Source organism: Hoplias malabaricus, chromosome 12 (assembly GCF_029633855.1).
Source record: "Hoplias malabaricus isolate fHopMal1 chromosome 12, fHopMal1.hap1, whole genome shotgun sequence".
In the NCBI taxonomy this organism is placed as follows: domain Eukaryota; kingdom Metazoa; phylum Chordata; class Actinopteri; order Characiformes; family Erythrinidae; genus Hoplias; species Hoplias malabaricus.
The window spans coordinates 33,397,113-33,411,990 of NC_089811.1; the positions used below are offsets into that span (position 1 = coordinate 33,397,113).

The 14,878-nt window shown below is 37.1% G+C and overlaps 1 protein-coding gene across 2 annotated transcripts in view; it reads left to right on the forward strand.

The window, feature by feature from the left end:
- Positions 1 to 14,878, forward strand: part of scn1laa (sodium channel, voltage-gated, type I-like, alpha) — a 43,935-nt gene that overhangs the window by 2,342 nt on the left and 26,715 nt on the right. The window contains exons 2-13 of one of the 2 annotated variants that reach the window (XM_066686390.1): positions 2,771 to 2,850; positions 4,124 to 4,452; positions 4,856 to 4,974; positions 5,100 to 5,189; positions 5,315 to 5,443; positions 6,254 to 6,345; positions 7,919 to 8,149; positions 9,666 to 9,729; positions 10,123 to 10,264; positions 11,942 to 12,148; positions 12,542 to 12,808; positions 13,255 to 13,611. In XM_066686390.1, coding sequence (XP_066542487.1) covers positions 4,183 to 4,452; positions 4,856 to 4,974; positions 5,100 to 5,189; positions 5,315 to 5,443; positions 6,254 to 6,345; positions 7,919 to 8,149; positions 9,666 to 9,729; positions 10,123 to 10,264; positions 11,942 to 12,148; positions 12,542 to 12,808; positions 13,255 to 13,611 — 1,968 coding nt within the window. In that variant the 5' untranslated portion in view covers positions 2,771 to 2,850; positions 4,124 to 4,182. Of the gene's footprint in view, positions 1 to 2,770; positions 2,851 to 4,123; positions 4,453 to 4,855; positions 4,975 to 5,088; positions 5,190 to 5,314; positions 5,444 to 6,253; positions 6,346 to 7,918; positions 8,150 to 9,665; positions 9,730 to 10,122; positions 10,265 to 11,941; positions 12,149 to 12,541; positions 12,809 to 13,254; positions 13,631 to 14,878 lie in introns of those variants that run through there. The other variant, XM_066686391.1, reaches the window with a different exon arrangement.

A 14,878-nucleotide genomic window follows, 5' to 3' on the forward strand; every position in this document is an offset into this window, starting at 1 on the left:
ACTTTAGACTCCTTAAGTCATCGATTTAATGTAGAATGGAACATTTGAATAAGAAGCTTGCATGAGCTCTGTAAAGTCACTTATTTTAAGGTGGAGCAGAATAGTCTATTTGAATAAGATACTGACTTTAGCCTCATTATGAGGATAAGGCTGGGCTTAAAAAGAGAAATGGACATTTACAAGTTTCTTAATTCTCCATTTTTATAGCTTTTGGCTTTCAGTGCAATGGGTAACTTTTCCCATTGTCTGTAGTTTCTTATTTTAGTAATGTTTGTTTAAATTGAACAATTTCTTATTCAACGAGGACTTTTGGGCTTGTGTTATGATTTTTGGGGATTCTAATGTTAAAAAAGGTTCATATCATGCAAAATCTACTTTTTTCCTTCATGGTTTTAAAATAAAAACTTGCCAGTGCATGAACATTGAGACTCCAATTTGAGTTCATTTATTTTGTGATGTCACTAGAACAGAGGAAACATCCTCTACGGAGAGTCTGATACCTTTCCCTAATTCTTGTGGTCCAAAACAGCCTACTCCTGCAGGAAAAGAAACTTGACTGACGTAAGAACCAATCACAAGTCTGCTATCTTGGCTTTACATGTGGAGGCGGTATTTCACGTCAGACCAGTAGATAATGCCAGTATATAATGATACATTGAAGTGTGTATACACTGATGTATTGACAGAGGCTGGGATTACATGAAACATGACTCCTACATGAATGCCCAGCAGAGCACTACCCAGAGACTCACACTCCGTCCACTGGCATGTCTTTTTCCCACAGTGCATCATGAAGTTGTCACTTCTTCAGGTGATCACATGTGCACGTCCACAAAAGTTTTTTTTTTGACAGCAGTATGTTTGTCATTACATATTTTTCTGTGAGTAAAAACTTGTGCCAGAATATCCTATCTGCATTTGCACTAGATGCATAGCCTTTGTTGCTATAATACATCAGTGAGGTAGTATCATGTCACTGGTTTGTGGGTTGTCTTCATGCATGCCTAGTCCTAGTCTCACACATCCATATTGTAAGAACCACTGTTTTCATAATCTGTAATATTTCTCAGACCTTGACATATACCATTGTTAAGAGATAATCACCACTGTTCATTCTGTAAATGGACTTAATGTGTGTATCATCTACGTACATTTGGACAAAAAGCAGTTCAGACAATTCATGTCCTAATGTGTCAGCCAGGATTTACAAAGCAGAATGCATTTGCATATTCATTCAACTCCTGCATCATTTAAGGTGGAAGAAAGGTGTAATGAAAACATATGGTGAAATGTAAACATTTTCTTATTAAATCTGAGATCACCAATGCTAAGAAATGAACTTTGGTTGGAACAGGTCACGTAAAAGAGAATAATTTTGAAAATTTACAAACGTTACAAGTTAACTTCAGGTAGAAAAACCAAATACAAAATAAAGGAGTATGATAAAGTGAGCTTCTGTTTTTCCACAGTTCATTCCATTCTACAGTACTGTATTTTATTCTGTTCCGTTCCATCATAAAATCTCTGTCTGGGGCAGACAAACAAATATTCAGGCGGTTAGATCCATTATCGAATGCAGTGAGTGTTTCGGGGATTTGCTGCCAAGTGCTCTATTAGTGGTTTTCAGTTTCACTCCAGGAAATGTCTCTGCTTATGAAGCTTCTTGATTCTAGAGTCAATGAGAAAATACTGTTATGTGTGTGTAGTGTATTTTATGTTTGATTTATTATTTGGAAACCATTTGAGGTGAGGGCATCAGGACCATGGATAGCACCACCCTAACTCAGTAACTCTGTTTTATTTTTGTTTGCATGTGTGTGCATGAGAGAGAAGTTCTTCGTTGATGTAAATTACAGTAAAAATGGATGGAAAAGTAATAGCAATACTTTTTGTAGATGATTGAAAAATCATTTCTGTTTCCTAGTGTGATTTAGTCATGGATCAGAATTTTAGAACAGAACCATATATGTGTTAAAGAAACGGGTTTTCATCTCCATTCTGTTCCTTACTATTTGAGTTAATTTATTTTTTAATTTGGGAAATTCAGACCCAAAATAAAGGGTTTGGACATATTCCAGAGTGTGCAGGCAGTTGTTTTTGGTATTGTTTGAATTTTTTCCTATAAATGTTTTATTATGTTACAGCAAAAACCTTGTAGTGAACACTGAATGAAGCAAAATAATGATTTAAATAAATGTAAATGTTCTTTTCTAAAAACACCCTGAAGTGAGGTACAAAAATCTAAGAGTAGGGACGCAAAGGTAGATGTTTTTTTGGTCAGAAATAAAACAGAGAACCTCCAGAGTCAGAGCTGTTGCAGGGATGCTGACATCAGCATAACAGAAGGATTATAATGTGACTGAATCAATAATACAATGTTTTATTTGATATAAATAAGTAAAATAAAAATTAAGTAATTTATTTATTACTAATATCTGCAGGTATTCTTATTCTTTTTGCATTATTTCTTAATCGTTCTCCTGGGAACCCACAGCTCTGAACAGTTTCAGCTTTTCCTTCCTTCCTCAGCACACATGATCCACCTCACCAATGTCTTTATAATCAAAGGATGATCTGGATCATGTGGGCTGAGGCAGGAAGTAGCTAAAAGTGTGCTGAGGAGCACCACGATGAGGATAAATAAACACTTATGGGTCAAGGATGTGTTTGTCAATGAAGGAAACTGGGTTTTATTTTTAATAAAGTTTTTAACTTTATTAACATGGTGTTTTTGTTTGTTTGTTTGTGTGTTTTTTCTAAAACATATAAGGGACATTCTTTTAAGGTGGAACGGTATGTTTGAGAAGAAAAACAACTCTTGTTTGAACGTGGCTGAAGTTTAACCCGTCTGTAAGTTTTTATTCACTGTTTTATAACTCATTTCTAACTGGAGTTGTTTCGTTTTGTAGCACTTTCATTAATGCAGCCTTCTGCAGAATTTGGAGACTCCACCTTAAGTAATCTATTCGTAAGAAAAGCCTTCACCACTAATCACTCCCTAACCAAGAAAAACCATATTTGCCTCCCAGGCGACTAAGGCATTTCCTACTCCCACTGGTACCATTAATGCATTCTGACTGTGGGCAGTTCCATGTGCTTTTTACTCACACCCTCATATGACAGACCCATTTTGGTCTCCCTGGTTACTAAGGACATACACACCACAGTGGCCGTGTTAATGAATGTAATTCAGTTCCACTAGTTAAATTTGGATTTACAAGTCTTACGACCAGTACTGTACATATCGAAGACACCAAATAAACTGATTTTTATTTTGCCGTTCCCCAGCCAATCTGTGCCCTCATTATCCAGAACCATTAACTAGTCTTTTTAGCTACTTCAGACAATTCCTTCTCAGCTGACATTAGCATTTCACCTCGAAATTCAGATTCAGCCAGCAAGGATGTGGCAGATCTCACTAAAAAGATCTCTCAGTGCTGACATTATATATGCCTGCCATTTACACTTTCTCACCTCAGTTACTCAGTTTTTGAAAGTTAATCAACTTCATTATCAAGTGGAACTGTTAATTCTGTGAAATATGAACATATAAACTATCCATTTGTTCTCTGAATACATCATAATATCGTGTCTCAGTGTAGTTAGCGTAGTGAACTGTGCAGCCTGTAATTATGTATCAGCTTTCATCATTTTATTCATTTTCCCCCAAATTTTCTCTGCCCTTTTGATGCCACTGTTCACTCATAAACCACAGATCAAACGCGTTATTCATTGAGCTTAACTGGATGTGATGTGTTGAATTTAAAAAGAATAAACAACAGTTTTTAAATGTGACTCGACTAGTACATGTGGTGTGTTTAAACTTATAAAACCTCAGAAAGACAAAATGTTGCGGCACACATCTTGCAATGAATTTATGAATATTCGAGCAATTACAGTTACGAGCATTGTAATGTTATATCTTTTGCAGTATTACTCAACTCTTGTTCCCTCTGATTGTGGGTATATCATGTTGAGCTGCAAGTAGTTTCTTGATATATTCCTGGTAACTATACTCTTCTCTTTGCTTTGTAAGAGGATTTTCAGTCTTTAGGCAAGTGCTCTGAGCTCATTATCAGTTGTCTTGGCTGTTATATAATTTTGCCTCTGTCTTTTGTTGCAGTTGTAGTGGCTTTTCATGGAGGGAACTAGCAAATCACTCTAAATGTACAGGATGCAAAGATGGCACAGATGTTTGCACCACCAGGACCAGACAGCATCCTCCCATTAACCCGCGAGTCACTCCAAGCCATTGAGAGTAGAATAACAGAGGAAAATGCCAAAAGGTCTAAAGGAGAGCAGGAGAGAATCGCTGAGGATGAGGAGGAAACATTATTCCCTAACAGGGATCTGGAGGCAGGAAAGAAACTCCCGCTCATATATGGGGACATACCTAGAGGACTGGTGTCCACACCATTGGAGGATATGGACCCATTTTATCACAATCAGCGAGTGAGTCCTCATCTGTGTTTTGCCCTTGAGTGTAATTTGAGTTTCATTTTCTAGTAATTGGCTACTACTCTCACCCTCTGAATGAATGGATATTCATGCATGCACTAATTCAAGCCATGTTTTAGGTTTTTCATCAATGACATGGCCAAAACCTTTTTACTAGGATTTTAAATCCATTGTAGACGTAAAGGATTTCATAATACACGCAGGCCTAAATGTTCATTAAATTGTATGAAATGATACATCCTGCACTTCTGCCTCTTTTGTATTTGCTTCATTATCAAAACAATGACAGAAATGCAGCAAATACTGATCAGTTTTATTTTCATGTAAACAAGACGATATGCACTTTGAAGTTCCATGACCTATTCCCCATGAATCTTTGCCTTTGTTTCTCTTTTAGACCTTTATAGTATTGAACAGAGGGAAAACAATCTTCAGATTCAACACCGTTCCTGCCTTGTATATCTTAAGCCCCTTCAACCCAATAAGAAAAATATCAATTAAAATTTTGGTACATTCATATCCTTTCCTTAATGGCAATAAAAATGATCATCTATAATTATAAATCTGTCTACATTGTTATGAAAAGAAAAATAATTAACACCATTAAAAGCCATTCAGTTTTCCTTGACAACCAGTCTCACATGGTTCAGCATGATAATTATGTTCACTATCCTTACTAACTGTGCATTTATGACCTTGAGTGAGCCCCCAGAATGGTCCAAAAATGTTGAGTAAGTGCAACCCTTTGTGTTAGTGGAATATCCAATTAAAATGATTACTCTGAATAATCTGAATATCATCAGCATATGGATTTTTTGTTTTCATTGCCCTTGTGGATCTGCTGTGGTTTTACCAGGTACACATTCACAGGGATATATACATTTGAGTCCCTAATAAAGATTCTAGCCAGGGGCTTCTGCATAGGGAAATTCACCTTTCTCAGAGACCCATGGAACTGGCTGGACTTCACTGTTATTGTGATGGCGTAAGTATAGAGCACAAACTTATGTTCAAGATGTCTTCATCATATCAAATTTTCTAATTTAATATTTAAAAAATATTGTGTTACTACAGTAATGATATTTTTAGAAATTCATTTACTAGTAAACTGAAAAAATGATTACTAAAATAATGCTTATTTCTGTATGTATCTGAATAGGGTGGGAGAGGTCGAATAATTAAAGATATGCTACTTACAACATAAAGCTCTGTGGCAGTTATAAAAGGGTTTGTCTGAGAGTTGATTAGTTGCATAAGCCCTAAGACCTTGCCAAACATTATCTTATTGATTAAGTCTATCATTAAGTAGGTCCGTACCTTCTCTTAGTGTGTAACGTAAAGTGTTGCTACAAACACAGTGACAGCCATAGAAACCTGTAACATGAGACGTCCAGTTTTGTAACTGTAAGCATTTGCATTAGCTGTTTGCAGTTTTCTTGCATCTATATTAAATCATATCACTTTTCATGCAGTTTCAAACTATTTTTAGATGTACAGATGCACATAATTTGGGAATAATTATATTCCAGTGCTGTGTAAATAATGATTTCAAAGTTGGAAAGTAAATTTAGGTGAATCATTTACATCCATTTTGACTCTATAACTCAGAAATGTGTCAGTTTTCCACACATTTGTCGTATAGAGAGCATTGAAAATTATTTCTGTAATCTCAGGTTAGAGAATGGAGGTGTTTAACCACTTGCCTGCCTTTGTCCCCTATCTTCTCTGTATGTCCTGTGTATGTCATGCTGTATGTGACCCCCCGTTCTGTTCCCTTCCCACCTCCCTGTTACAGATATCTGACAGAGTTTGTTGACATGGGGAATGTGTCCGCCTTGAGAACCTTCAGGGTTCTGAGAGCCCTGAAAACTATATCAGTCATCCCAGGTGAGAACTAGGGTCAAATTCAAGAGGCGAGGGCTCCCATGTCACTCACTGACACTCATGCCATCAACAGCCAAATGTGACCCTGTGTTTTTTGACAAATATGTAAATTGTGCTTGGTCTGTCACAATGGGGAACAACAGTGAACTACCACAACATGTGGGAGACTGGGGTTTGGTTCCTGGTTTGGGTGACTGTGTTGTGCTACAACAATAAGAATATTTAGGCTAGACGTCTAAGACTACATTTGCCCACCTCTGTAATATAAGTAAACTGGTAATTTGCTGTGTATGAGATCTTCAGCAAAATGCCATAAATGTAATGCATTCAGTACACTTCTACCTGATATATGTTACATTCACACACAAAACACTCATGGTTCGGTGCAGAACCTTTTTAATGCTTATACGTTTTAATGCTAAAGAACTTGTAGCTAATGTATTGAGTTTATACTACTCACGATTTTTTCTAGAATGCTACATCCAACACTGTAAAAAGGACTTGAAATGATCAAACCAATTGGAAGAACTAAGTATAAATCCAGCAAAACATAAACTTTGATTTGCTTTTTCCTCTTTTCCCTTTATTGAACTAAAAAATTATTTTCTTATTACAAACACATTTGGACGCCTGCATTTGGGATAGGGGCAAATGAAGGTGAAAAGTTAACAGAATAATTGAGTTTTGAAAAAATTACCAGCAGCAACGGGGAATATTTTTAATATATAGAAAACTATGTAGGACCTAGTATTGACCCTCTGGGTCTACTCACTTTTAGTAACTAGACATAGGTGAGAAATAAAATTAACTTTACATGTTGTGACCTTAGAGAAGGATAATATGTTAATCATTCTAATCAACGATACGTGGACCGTATGAAAATGGAGTGATAAACAGAAGTGACAGCTGTGACACATTTTTAATATAAAATATTTTAATATCATTTATGGAGGATATACAACTGGGGACATACAATTTCAAGTTGACCTGACTTTTTATTCTTTACAGTGAAGCCAAGAAATATTCAGGGATCTTTTTACAGCTAAAAAGTCAATAATATATATCTACAAAAGGTTTATTAATTCTATCCATAGTTCTTTGTTGCCAAAGCACTTGTTTCCTGTTCATTTTTATGCAGTTTTGAGGTTGTTTTTTTTTTCTTCATTTAAATGTATGAATAATTCTCTGGTGGGTTAAAGTTGTTACATTATTGCAATACACCACTTTTTCAGTTAATTTGTAATACATAATTGACAGCCATCACTTTATTTGCCTGCCAAATGTAAATTTTTTCACAGTGGTATATATGTGAATTTGTGGTAATTTAAGAATGAACGGAAATGTTTCACAAGTACATGAAGCACTTTATTTTTGTTTCAGATATTTTAAAAAAACATGAAACTAGATCCTTGGAAAGCATTATATTCTGCATGTTTTGTCATATTAAATCTGTATGAAAATAACAGTTTATGATCAATGTTTGAAAAAAAGCTCTACAATTGATTTTTTCACATTGTTAAAATGTCTAATGACATAATGCAACACCTGAGCATGTATTGTCTTTTGCTGCTTGCAGGCCTGAAGACCATTGTAGGAGCTTTGATCCAGTCAGTCAAGAAGCTTTCTGACGTGATGATCCTGACTGTGTTCTGTCTTAGTGTGTTTGCCTTGATTGGCTTGCAGCTGTTTATGGGGAACCTGAAGTACAAATGTGTGCGGATACCAAATAATGACACTGAATTACTGAAAACAAGCCATTGTTTTAATGAGTCTTCGAAATGGTTCGAAAAATACACTGAAGATGATTGTGAGTGTTATTACAATAGTGCAAAGGACTGTTACCTTGATCTTTGCAAGATTTAATATAAATCTTAACTAGCCGAATTAGGATACATAACGTTTACAAATATTTGATTCAGTCCAACGGGAAATTGTAGTCCACAGCTAAATTTAGAATGTGTTATTAAAGTAAGGTAATATTTAAGTAGTATATGTATGGATGGTCAACATTTTAAGATAAGATGATATTATTTTGTGTGCGACCCTGAAAATTCTACTTTATTGTGTCTGGTTTCCTACCAAAGCTTATTTTGTCATAATTACATTGTCCAGCTAGGCATTGTAGCATTTTTAATTGGAAACTCAATGCAATGTAATGTTTCTAAACAAAGACTTAATTTCATTATTTTTGTTAGATAACAGCAAGAACACCTACATCATAACAAAATATAACATAAATATATCACTAGCAGAGAAAAAATCTCCCAAGAATACATTTAAAAGGAGCATGGCAAAATGTAAATTTAACACAACGGTACAATTAAATTTGTCATCTGCATTAAACCCATCCGAGGCAGCGAACACACACACTAGTGATCAGGGGCAGTGAGTACATACACACCCAGAGCAGCAGGCAGCCTTCCTTGGCGCCCAGGGAGCATTAGGGGGTTAGGCGCCTTGCTCAAAGACCTCAGCCATGAATGTTCCCAGTGGTCCTGGGACTGAACCAGCAACCATCCGGTACCAAGCCCGGTCCTCTAACCATTACACCATGGCTGCCTCCAAAAATGGCATTAAATGCATTATAACTGGATAAAAATGTTTTTCATCGACTAAAACTAGACTAAAACTAACAATAAAAGTCTAAAATGAGACTAAAAATAATACACATTTTAGTCAAACGACTAAGCCTTAAATTAAAAAATTTAAAAAATGCTGCCAAAATTAACACTGATTTCCAATCAGGAAAAATGAATGGCTGTATCTCAGGGGAGACAGGAGCATGTAGTACATGTTAGCATTGGAATACAGTGTGTTTGTGCTGGTGAACTATAACTGGGGAAGATAAAGAGAGGAAGAGAGTATTAGTGAGAAAGAGAAAGAGGTTGCTGTTGGGAAAGACATATGATACCCATATAAAGTACTTTAGCTAAATACAGAAAAAAGCTTTAATGTAAGACTGAAGCTCATACTGACGCAGTGGCTACACAGAATATGTGTTTATTCTTCAGTTTTGAAATGTTGTAAACATTATATGAAGGTACATATATAGCCCTTATTTCCAGGCAAAGTGAATATAGAGAATTTAAGGTAGAGAATTGAACCACCAGGACAATACTGTATCATTGAAAGTATATTTATATGGTTTGTACTTGGTGAATAAACGTGCAGCTATAGAGGACCCTTTTATGTATATACATTAATGGGAGAACATTATTCATGCTAAACTGTATTAGCAGGCACATGCAGCTTAGTGCTGTAGTTTTTGTATTAATTTATTTAGAGAGCATTGATTAAAACCTATACTTCTCTCTCCACTCTAGCTAATTTTTATTACATTCCTGGAAAGAAAGACCCACTCATCTGTGGAACGGCAAGAGATGCAGGGTAAGTGTGCAGTCACCGCCCTCCAGAAACTGAGGATCCCCTGCGATAATGAAAATATCTGGATGTAACTATTTCAAGACATTTTCAAAACATTGAACACATTTATACTGGTATTTTTCACTCAATGATTTTTTGGTATTTCATTTACCATCAGTCGTGGAAACTATTGCCAAAAAGGCATGGGTAACAATTATTAATAATAATTAATTTAATCATTAAGAAAGAAAACATAATTGAATTGGAAAATATCTTTACCATTGTTCTCATTAATATAACATAAATTAAGTTTATATAAAATAAATTAAATATAACATAATTGAAATGAAATTACAGTTATGAGTAGTGTTTATTGTCTGCTTTTAACTTTCTTACTTGTGTGCCTTTGTCTTCCAGGAAGTGTGAAAAAGGTTATGCTTGTTGTAAAATTGGTAAAAATCCAAACTATGGCTACACCAGCTTTGATAGCTTTGGCTGGGCCTTCCTTTCTCTGTTTAGACTGATGACACAAGACGGTTGGGAGAATCTTTACCAACAGGTGTGTGTGTGTTTGTGTGCTTTGGTGTGTGTTTGTGGGAGTGTAAATCATTTTCTGCCTTTGTGTATTTTTACTTTCAGACATGATTTATATGAATTTAGAAAATGTATTTTTCACAGTGGTGGACAGTAACAAAGTAAAATGTAAGCAGATTTGTAGCACAATGTTCAAAACCACCTAAATAATAAGACATCCAGATTTTGAAGAATGTAGACCTCACGCCACAGACTGGGGGCTGTGAGAAAAGAAGAACGATGAACTAGCAAAGACTAAACTCGGGTTGGAACTGAGTAAATGTTTTAACAAAAGCAATTTCATTTTAAAAGGACAGAACCAATATGATTTATAGAGGAATTTAAACAAAACTCAAACTGTTCTGTTGACCTAAACGAGACATCACCTTTTAAAACATATTTTTAAAGTTGACACTACATTGTTTACACTGTGTGTGTGTGTTTTAACACTTTGTCTGTGCAAACCTCCTCTTTAGGGCAGGGAATTTGAGAAGCTCCAGGCCTAGAGGTTACGTGGTGTGTAGTTAGCTGCTAGCAGTTAGCATTCAGGACACATACTCCAGAGTAGGCTACACCAAGGCTAGTTTATTTAGCTACTACACGGACCATACAAAGCCAGGTCACACGGCTGCTACCCCAGCCGTTCATACAGAAGGAAAGGGCATCGGGGAGCTTCTTAATAGTGTTACTGGATTCAATAGAGTCTACACTAAGATGGAGGAGTGCAGCCTAATGCTGATATACCAGCTTACCCTCTTCTCCTTGGGGCCCCACCCCTCGTTGGAGAGACCCTTATATACCTGCACCCATATATGAACAAAGAGGTCCCCTCTCTTAAAAGCACAACGTAGCTGTAACCTTTACAGTGTGTGTGTGTGTGTGTGTGTGTGTGTGTGTGTGTGTGAATTAGTGTTGAAAGGTTTTCCTGAGGATCAGTGAACTGCATTTGTGCACTTATGAATATTCTCTAATAGATGTCATCTGCACCTCAATTCAAATCTCTGTTTTACTCATTTATTATTTGACCTGCAGCACATAAAAAGCAGCACATTTATGACGTTTTAAGCATGGTAGCATATCATAGGTAGAGCATCTGCTTGGCTATTGTTGTGTGGAATATACAAAACATATGTACATATTTATTAATTCATTCATTCATTGTCTGCAACCACCTATCCAGTGGAATCACTGGGCGCAGGGCAGGAACACACCCTGGAGGGGGCGCCAGTCCATCGCAGGGTGGCATACACTCACATTTTCACTCACACACTCATATCTATGGACACTTTAGAGTAGTCTGTCCACCTACAAATGTGTGTTTTTGGACCGTGGGAGGAAACTAGAGCACCTGTAGAAACCCAGGTACACACGTTGAGAACACACCAAACTCCTCACCGACAGTTACCTGGAGCAGGGCTCGAACCCAAAACCTCAGTACCCTGGAGCTTTGTGACAGTGTTTTCTGATATATTTTAAAATTAATGTTGCCAAAAACCTCATTAATTGTATGTAGCATTACACAACTTTACCAGTCTGGCCCCTGTCCCAACTGTTTTGGAAGGTTTGTAAAACCAAAAACAAGTCGAATGAAATTACAGTTTTCTTGCACAATGAGGTTATTGTATGAGTGTGACACCTGATGGAGAACTCATGGTTGTTGCAGACTCTTCGTGCTTCAGGAAAGACGTACATGATCTTCTTTGTGCTGGTCATCTTTCTGGGCTCCTTCTACCTTGTGAACCTGATCCTGGCTGTGGTCGCCATGGCTTATGATGAACAGAACCAAGCTACTATAGCTGAGGCTCAGCAGAAGGAGGAAGAATTCCAAGCCATGCTGGAGCAACTCAGGAAGCAACAGGCAGAGGCACAGGTGTACTATTTAAGTGTATTTTTTACCTTTATAAATTGAATTGCATGAGCAATGGTTCTCAAAATTTTTACAACAGATACCACCAATTATCAAACAAAATTCTCCAAATTCTATCTATGAGTTTTATCACAGAAACGTGCGCCCCTGGATCTTCTTTCTCTGTCTACAATAATTACTAAAATTATAGAGAGAACTAGGCCTGAATGTAAACTGAATGTTTTAAAGACAATTATATATCAATGAGAACAAATACAATTTGAGGAAGTAGAAGTTTTGAAAGAAATAAAAACAAGAAGAGATCAATTCAATATCAGTCAAGTACTTTAATAGGCTATAGATTAAAACAAAAGTAAGAATTTATTATGAATTTTTTGTTTTGTATGTGTGTGTTAGGCAGCAGCTGCAATGTGTAAAAATGGAGATTTTCATGAAGGAATGATAGACTCTTCTTCTGAAGACTCCAAACCCAGTTCCAAAAGTGCCAAAGAACGCCGCAATTTGAAGAAGAAGAGAAAGCAGAGAGAAGAGTATGAAGAGAAAGGAGACAGTGAGAAGGTCCACAATTCTGGGTCAGAGGGCAGCGTTAGAACGCCCAGCTTCAGGTTTTCAATCGATGGAAACCGATTGTCGTATGAGAGGACGTATACATCTCCTCGTCAGGTCAGGAATCGTTCTCTACTACTGTAGTGCTTATGCATATTGCATGTGATATCACAAGGTCATTTCATCTCATCTTACATCTTTCACTCACTTGCATCATCATCATCAACATCATCTTTTTCATCATGATATTTTGCTCAGCATGAACATCATAGAAGCCAATTATTTTATATAGTTTTATGAAGAATTTAGATTGGCACTGGTCAATTTACATATTTGGTTGATTTAAGATTGTTCCGTTCAGTGGGTGTATTAACTTATTTTCATAAAATCAACATAAGTAATTTGACCAGAAGCATTTGACCTTTTACTTATGACTATACCACATCTTCAGTGGAGATTGCTTTTATAATATAGCATGATCTCTATCGTCAGTTCATCAGTTGCTGGTCCTCTGAGGTGCTGTTGATATGAGAGCTGAGTGTGAGGCCTCTCTTTTTCTCCAGTCGGTGCCGAGTATCCAGGGTTCGGTCTTCGGCTCTCGTCGGAACAGCAGGGCTAGCGTCTTTAGCTTTCGCAGCCGCTTGGGATCAGACAACTGCTTTGCAGACGATGAGCGCGTTGTGTATGAGGACACAGGAGACTGCCTCAGCCGGAGAATACCCTGCCGCTCAGGTCCCCTTTACAGTACGGTCAGTAAAGGCAGTCTGAGCCCACGCATTCTCCTGTCCACCAATGGCAAAGTGCGCTGTTCAGTGGACCGCAACGGGGTGGTGTCAGTTGTGGCTGGAAGCTCGCTACCCAGCACGCCCACTGGACTGCTGCTGCCTGAAGTGACCATAGATAAAACCACAGACCACAGTGTAAGAAAAGATTGGCGACGTACCCTGTTCTCATTCATCCTTAGTGTTGTTCATGACTAAAAAATTACACATCCGTTAACGACACACTCATCACTTCTATATGTAGCTGAATATCAGACTTAGTTTAACATGCCTTCTTGGTTTTAGTGTTTTACAAAAAAAAAAACAATCAGCATTATGCTTTGTTTGTGTTCACGAAATCCATACTAGGTAAAAGAGATTAATTGAATTTATTACACAAATAATTAACATACATTATACCACAGTTAGTTCCAGCCCACAGTGTGATTGTTTGAGAGACATTCAATGAGTGCCAATATTGCACAAAAATAAAGCTCTTTAATCTCTTCAAGTATTATTCCGCCACATCAACAAGTTATCTAGCAACGAGTGCTCAGCAGGATAACTCTGGAACCATAAACTATTTTACTCCAAAATACTCCATTTGAACTTAGACAGAACTCATACACGTTTTTATTATTTTATACTATGATCTGAACTCGCTGTAAACAGTGGATAAACCATGGTCCTATATCCTGAATTTATCAGTTTATCTATGGCTCTGGTGCAGTCCTAATTACAACAGGCAGCAGCACTGTAAAGTGAAACAGCCTTGGTTTCCATTAAAACTGGTGCAAATCCAGGCCAGTTTGCTGGATAGCAGCAGAGTCTTGAACAGAACCGGCCCTGCCACATACATTCATTTCAATAGGGGAGAGCTGCCGCATGCGTGCGGTTCATGACGGGTTTCTGTGGGTTGAGAGCAGTTGTGGAGCGACCTGCCCGATTTGAAGCTTTAACTTGAAGAGTAACGAACCACACATAAATATGAGTTAGTCTTTCCTCAGTGTCCTTTACTGCTTTAAACAACTGGCACACAGGCAAAAAGTGTCTTTATTTACAGCTGAAATACCTGTGTAGTTTTGATGAGGTATAGTTCAGTTTAAACAAAACACGACGAATAGTGACTTTGGACACACATGCTGTTCAAACAAAAAGGGCTGGGTCTATTTACAATTAAGAAATTAAGATTCAGAGCTATATCCAAAATGCACACAAGCATGATGTTCTGAGCATGCGCGGTCCAAATCAAGCAGTAGCCTAAATCTGGAAGTGACAGCTAGGCTGTGTAGTGAAATATTTCAGCAGACTTCAACTTTATGAAAATGAGTGCAGCCACCATGCTGCTTCTAGCCAATCAGGCAAGATTGATGTGTCAAGCGAGCATTCTACATTCCACATTTTTTTTGTCTTTTTTATCTTAACC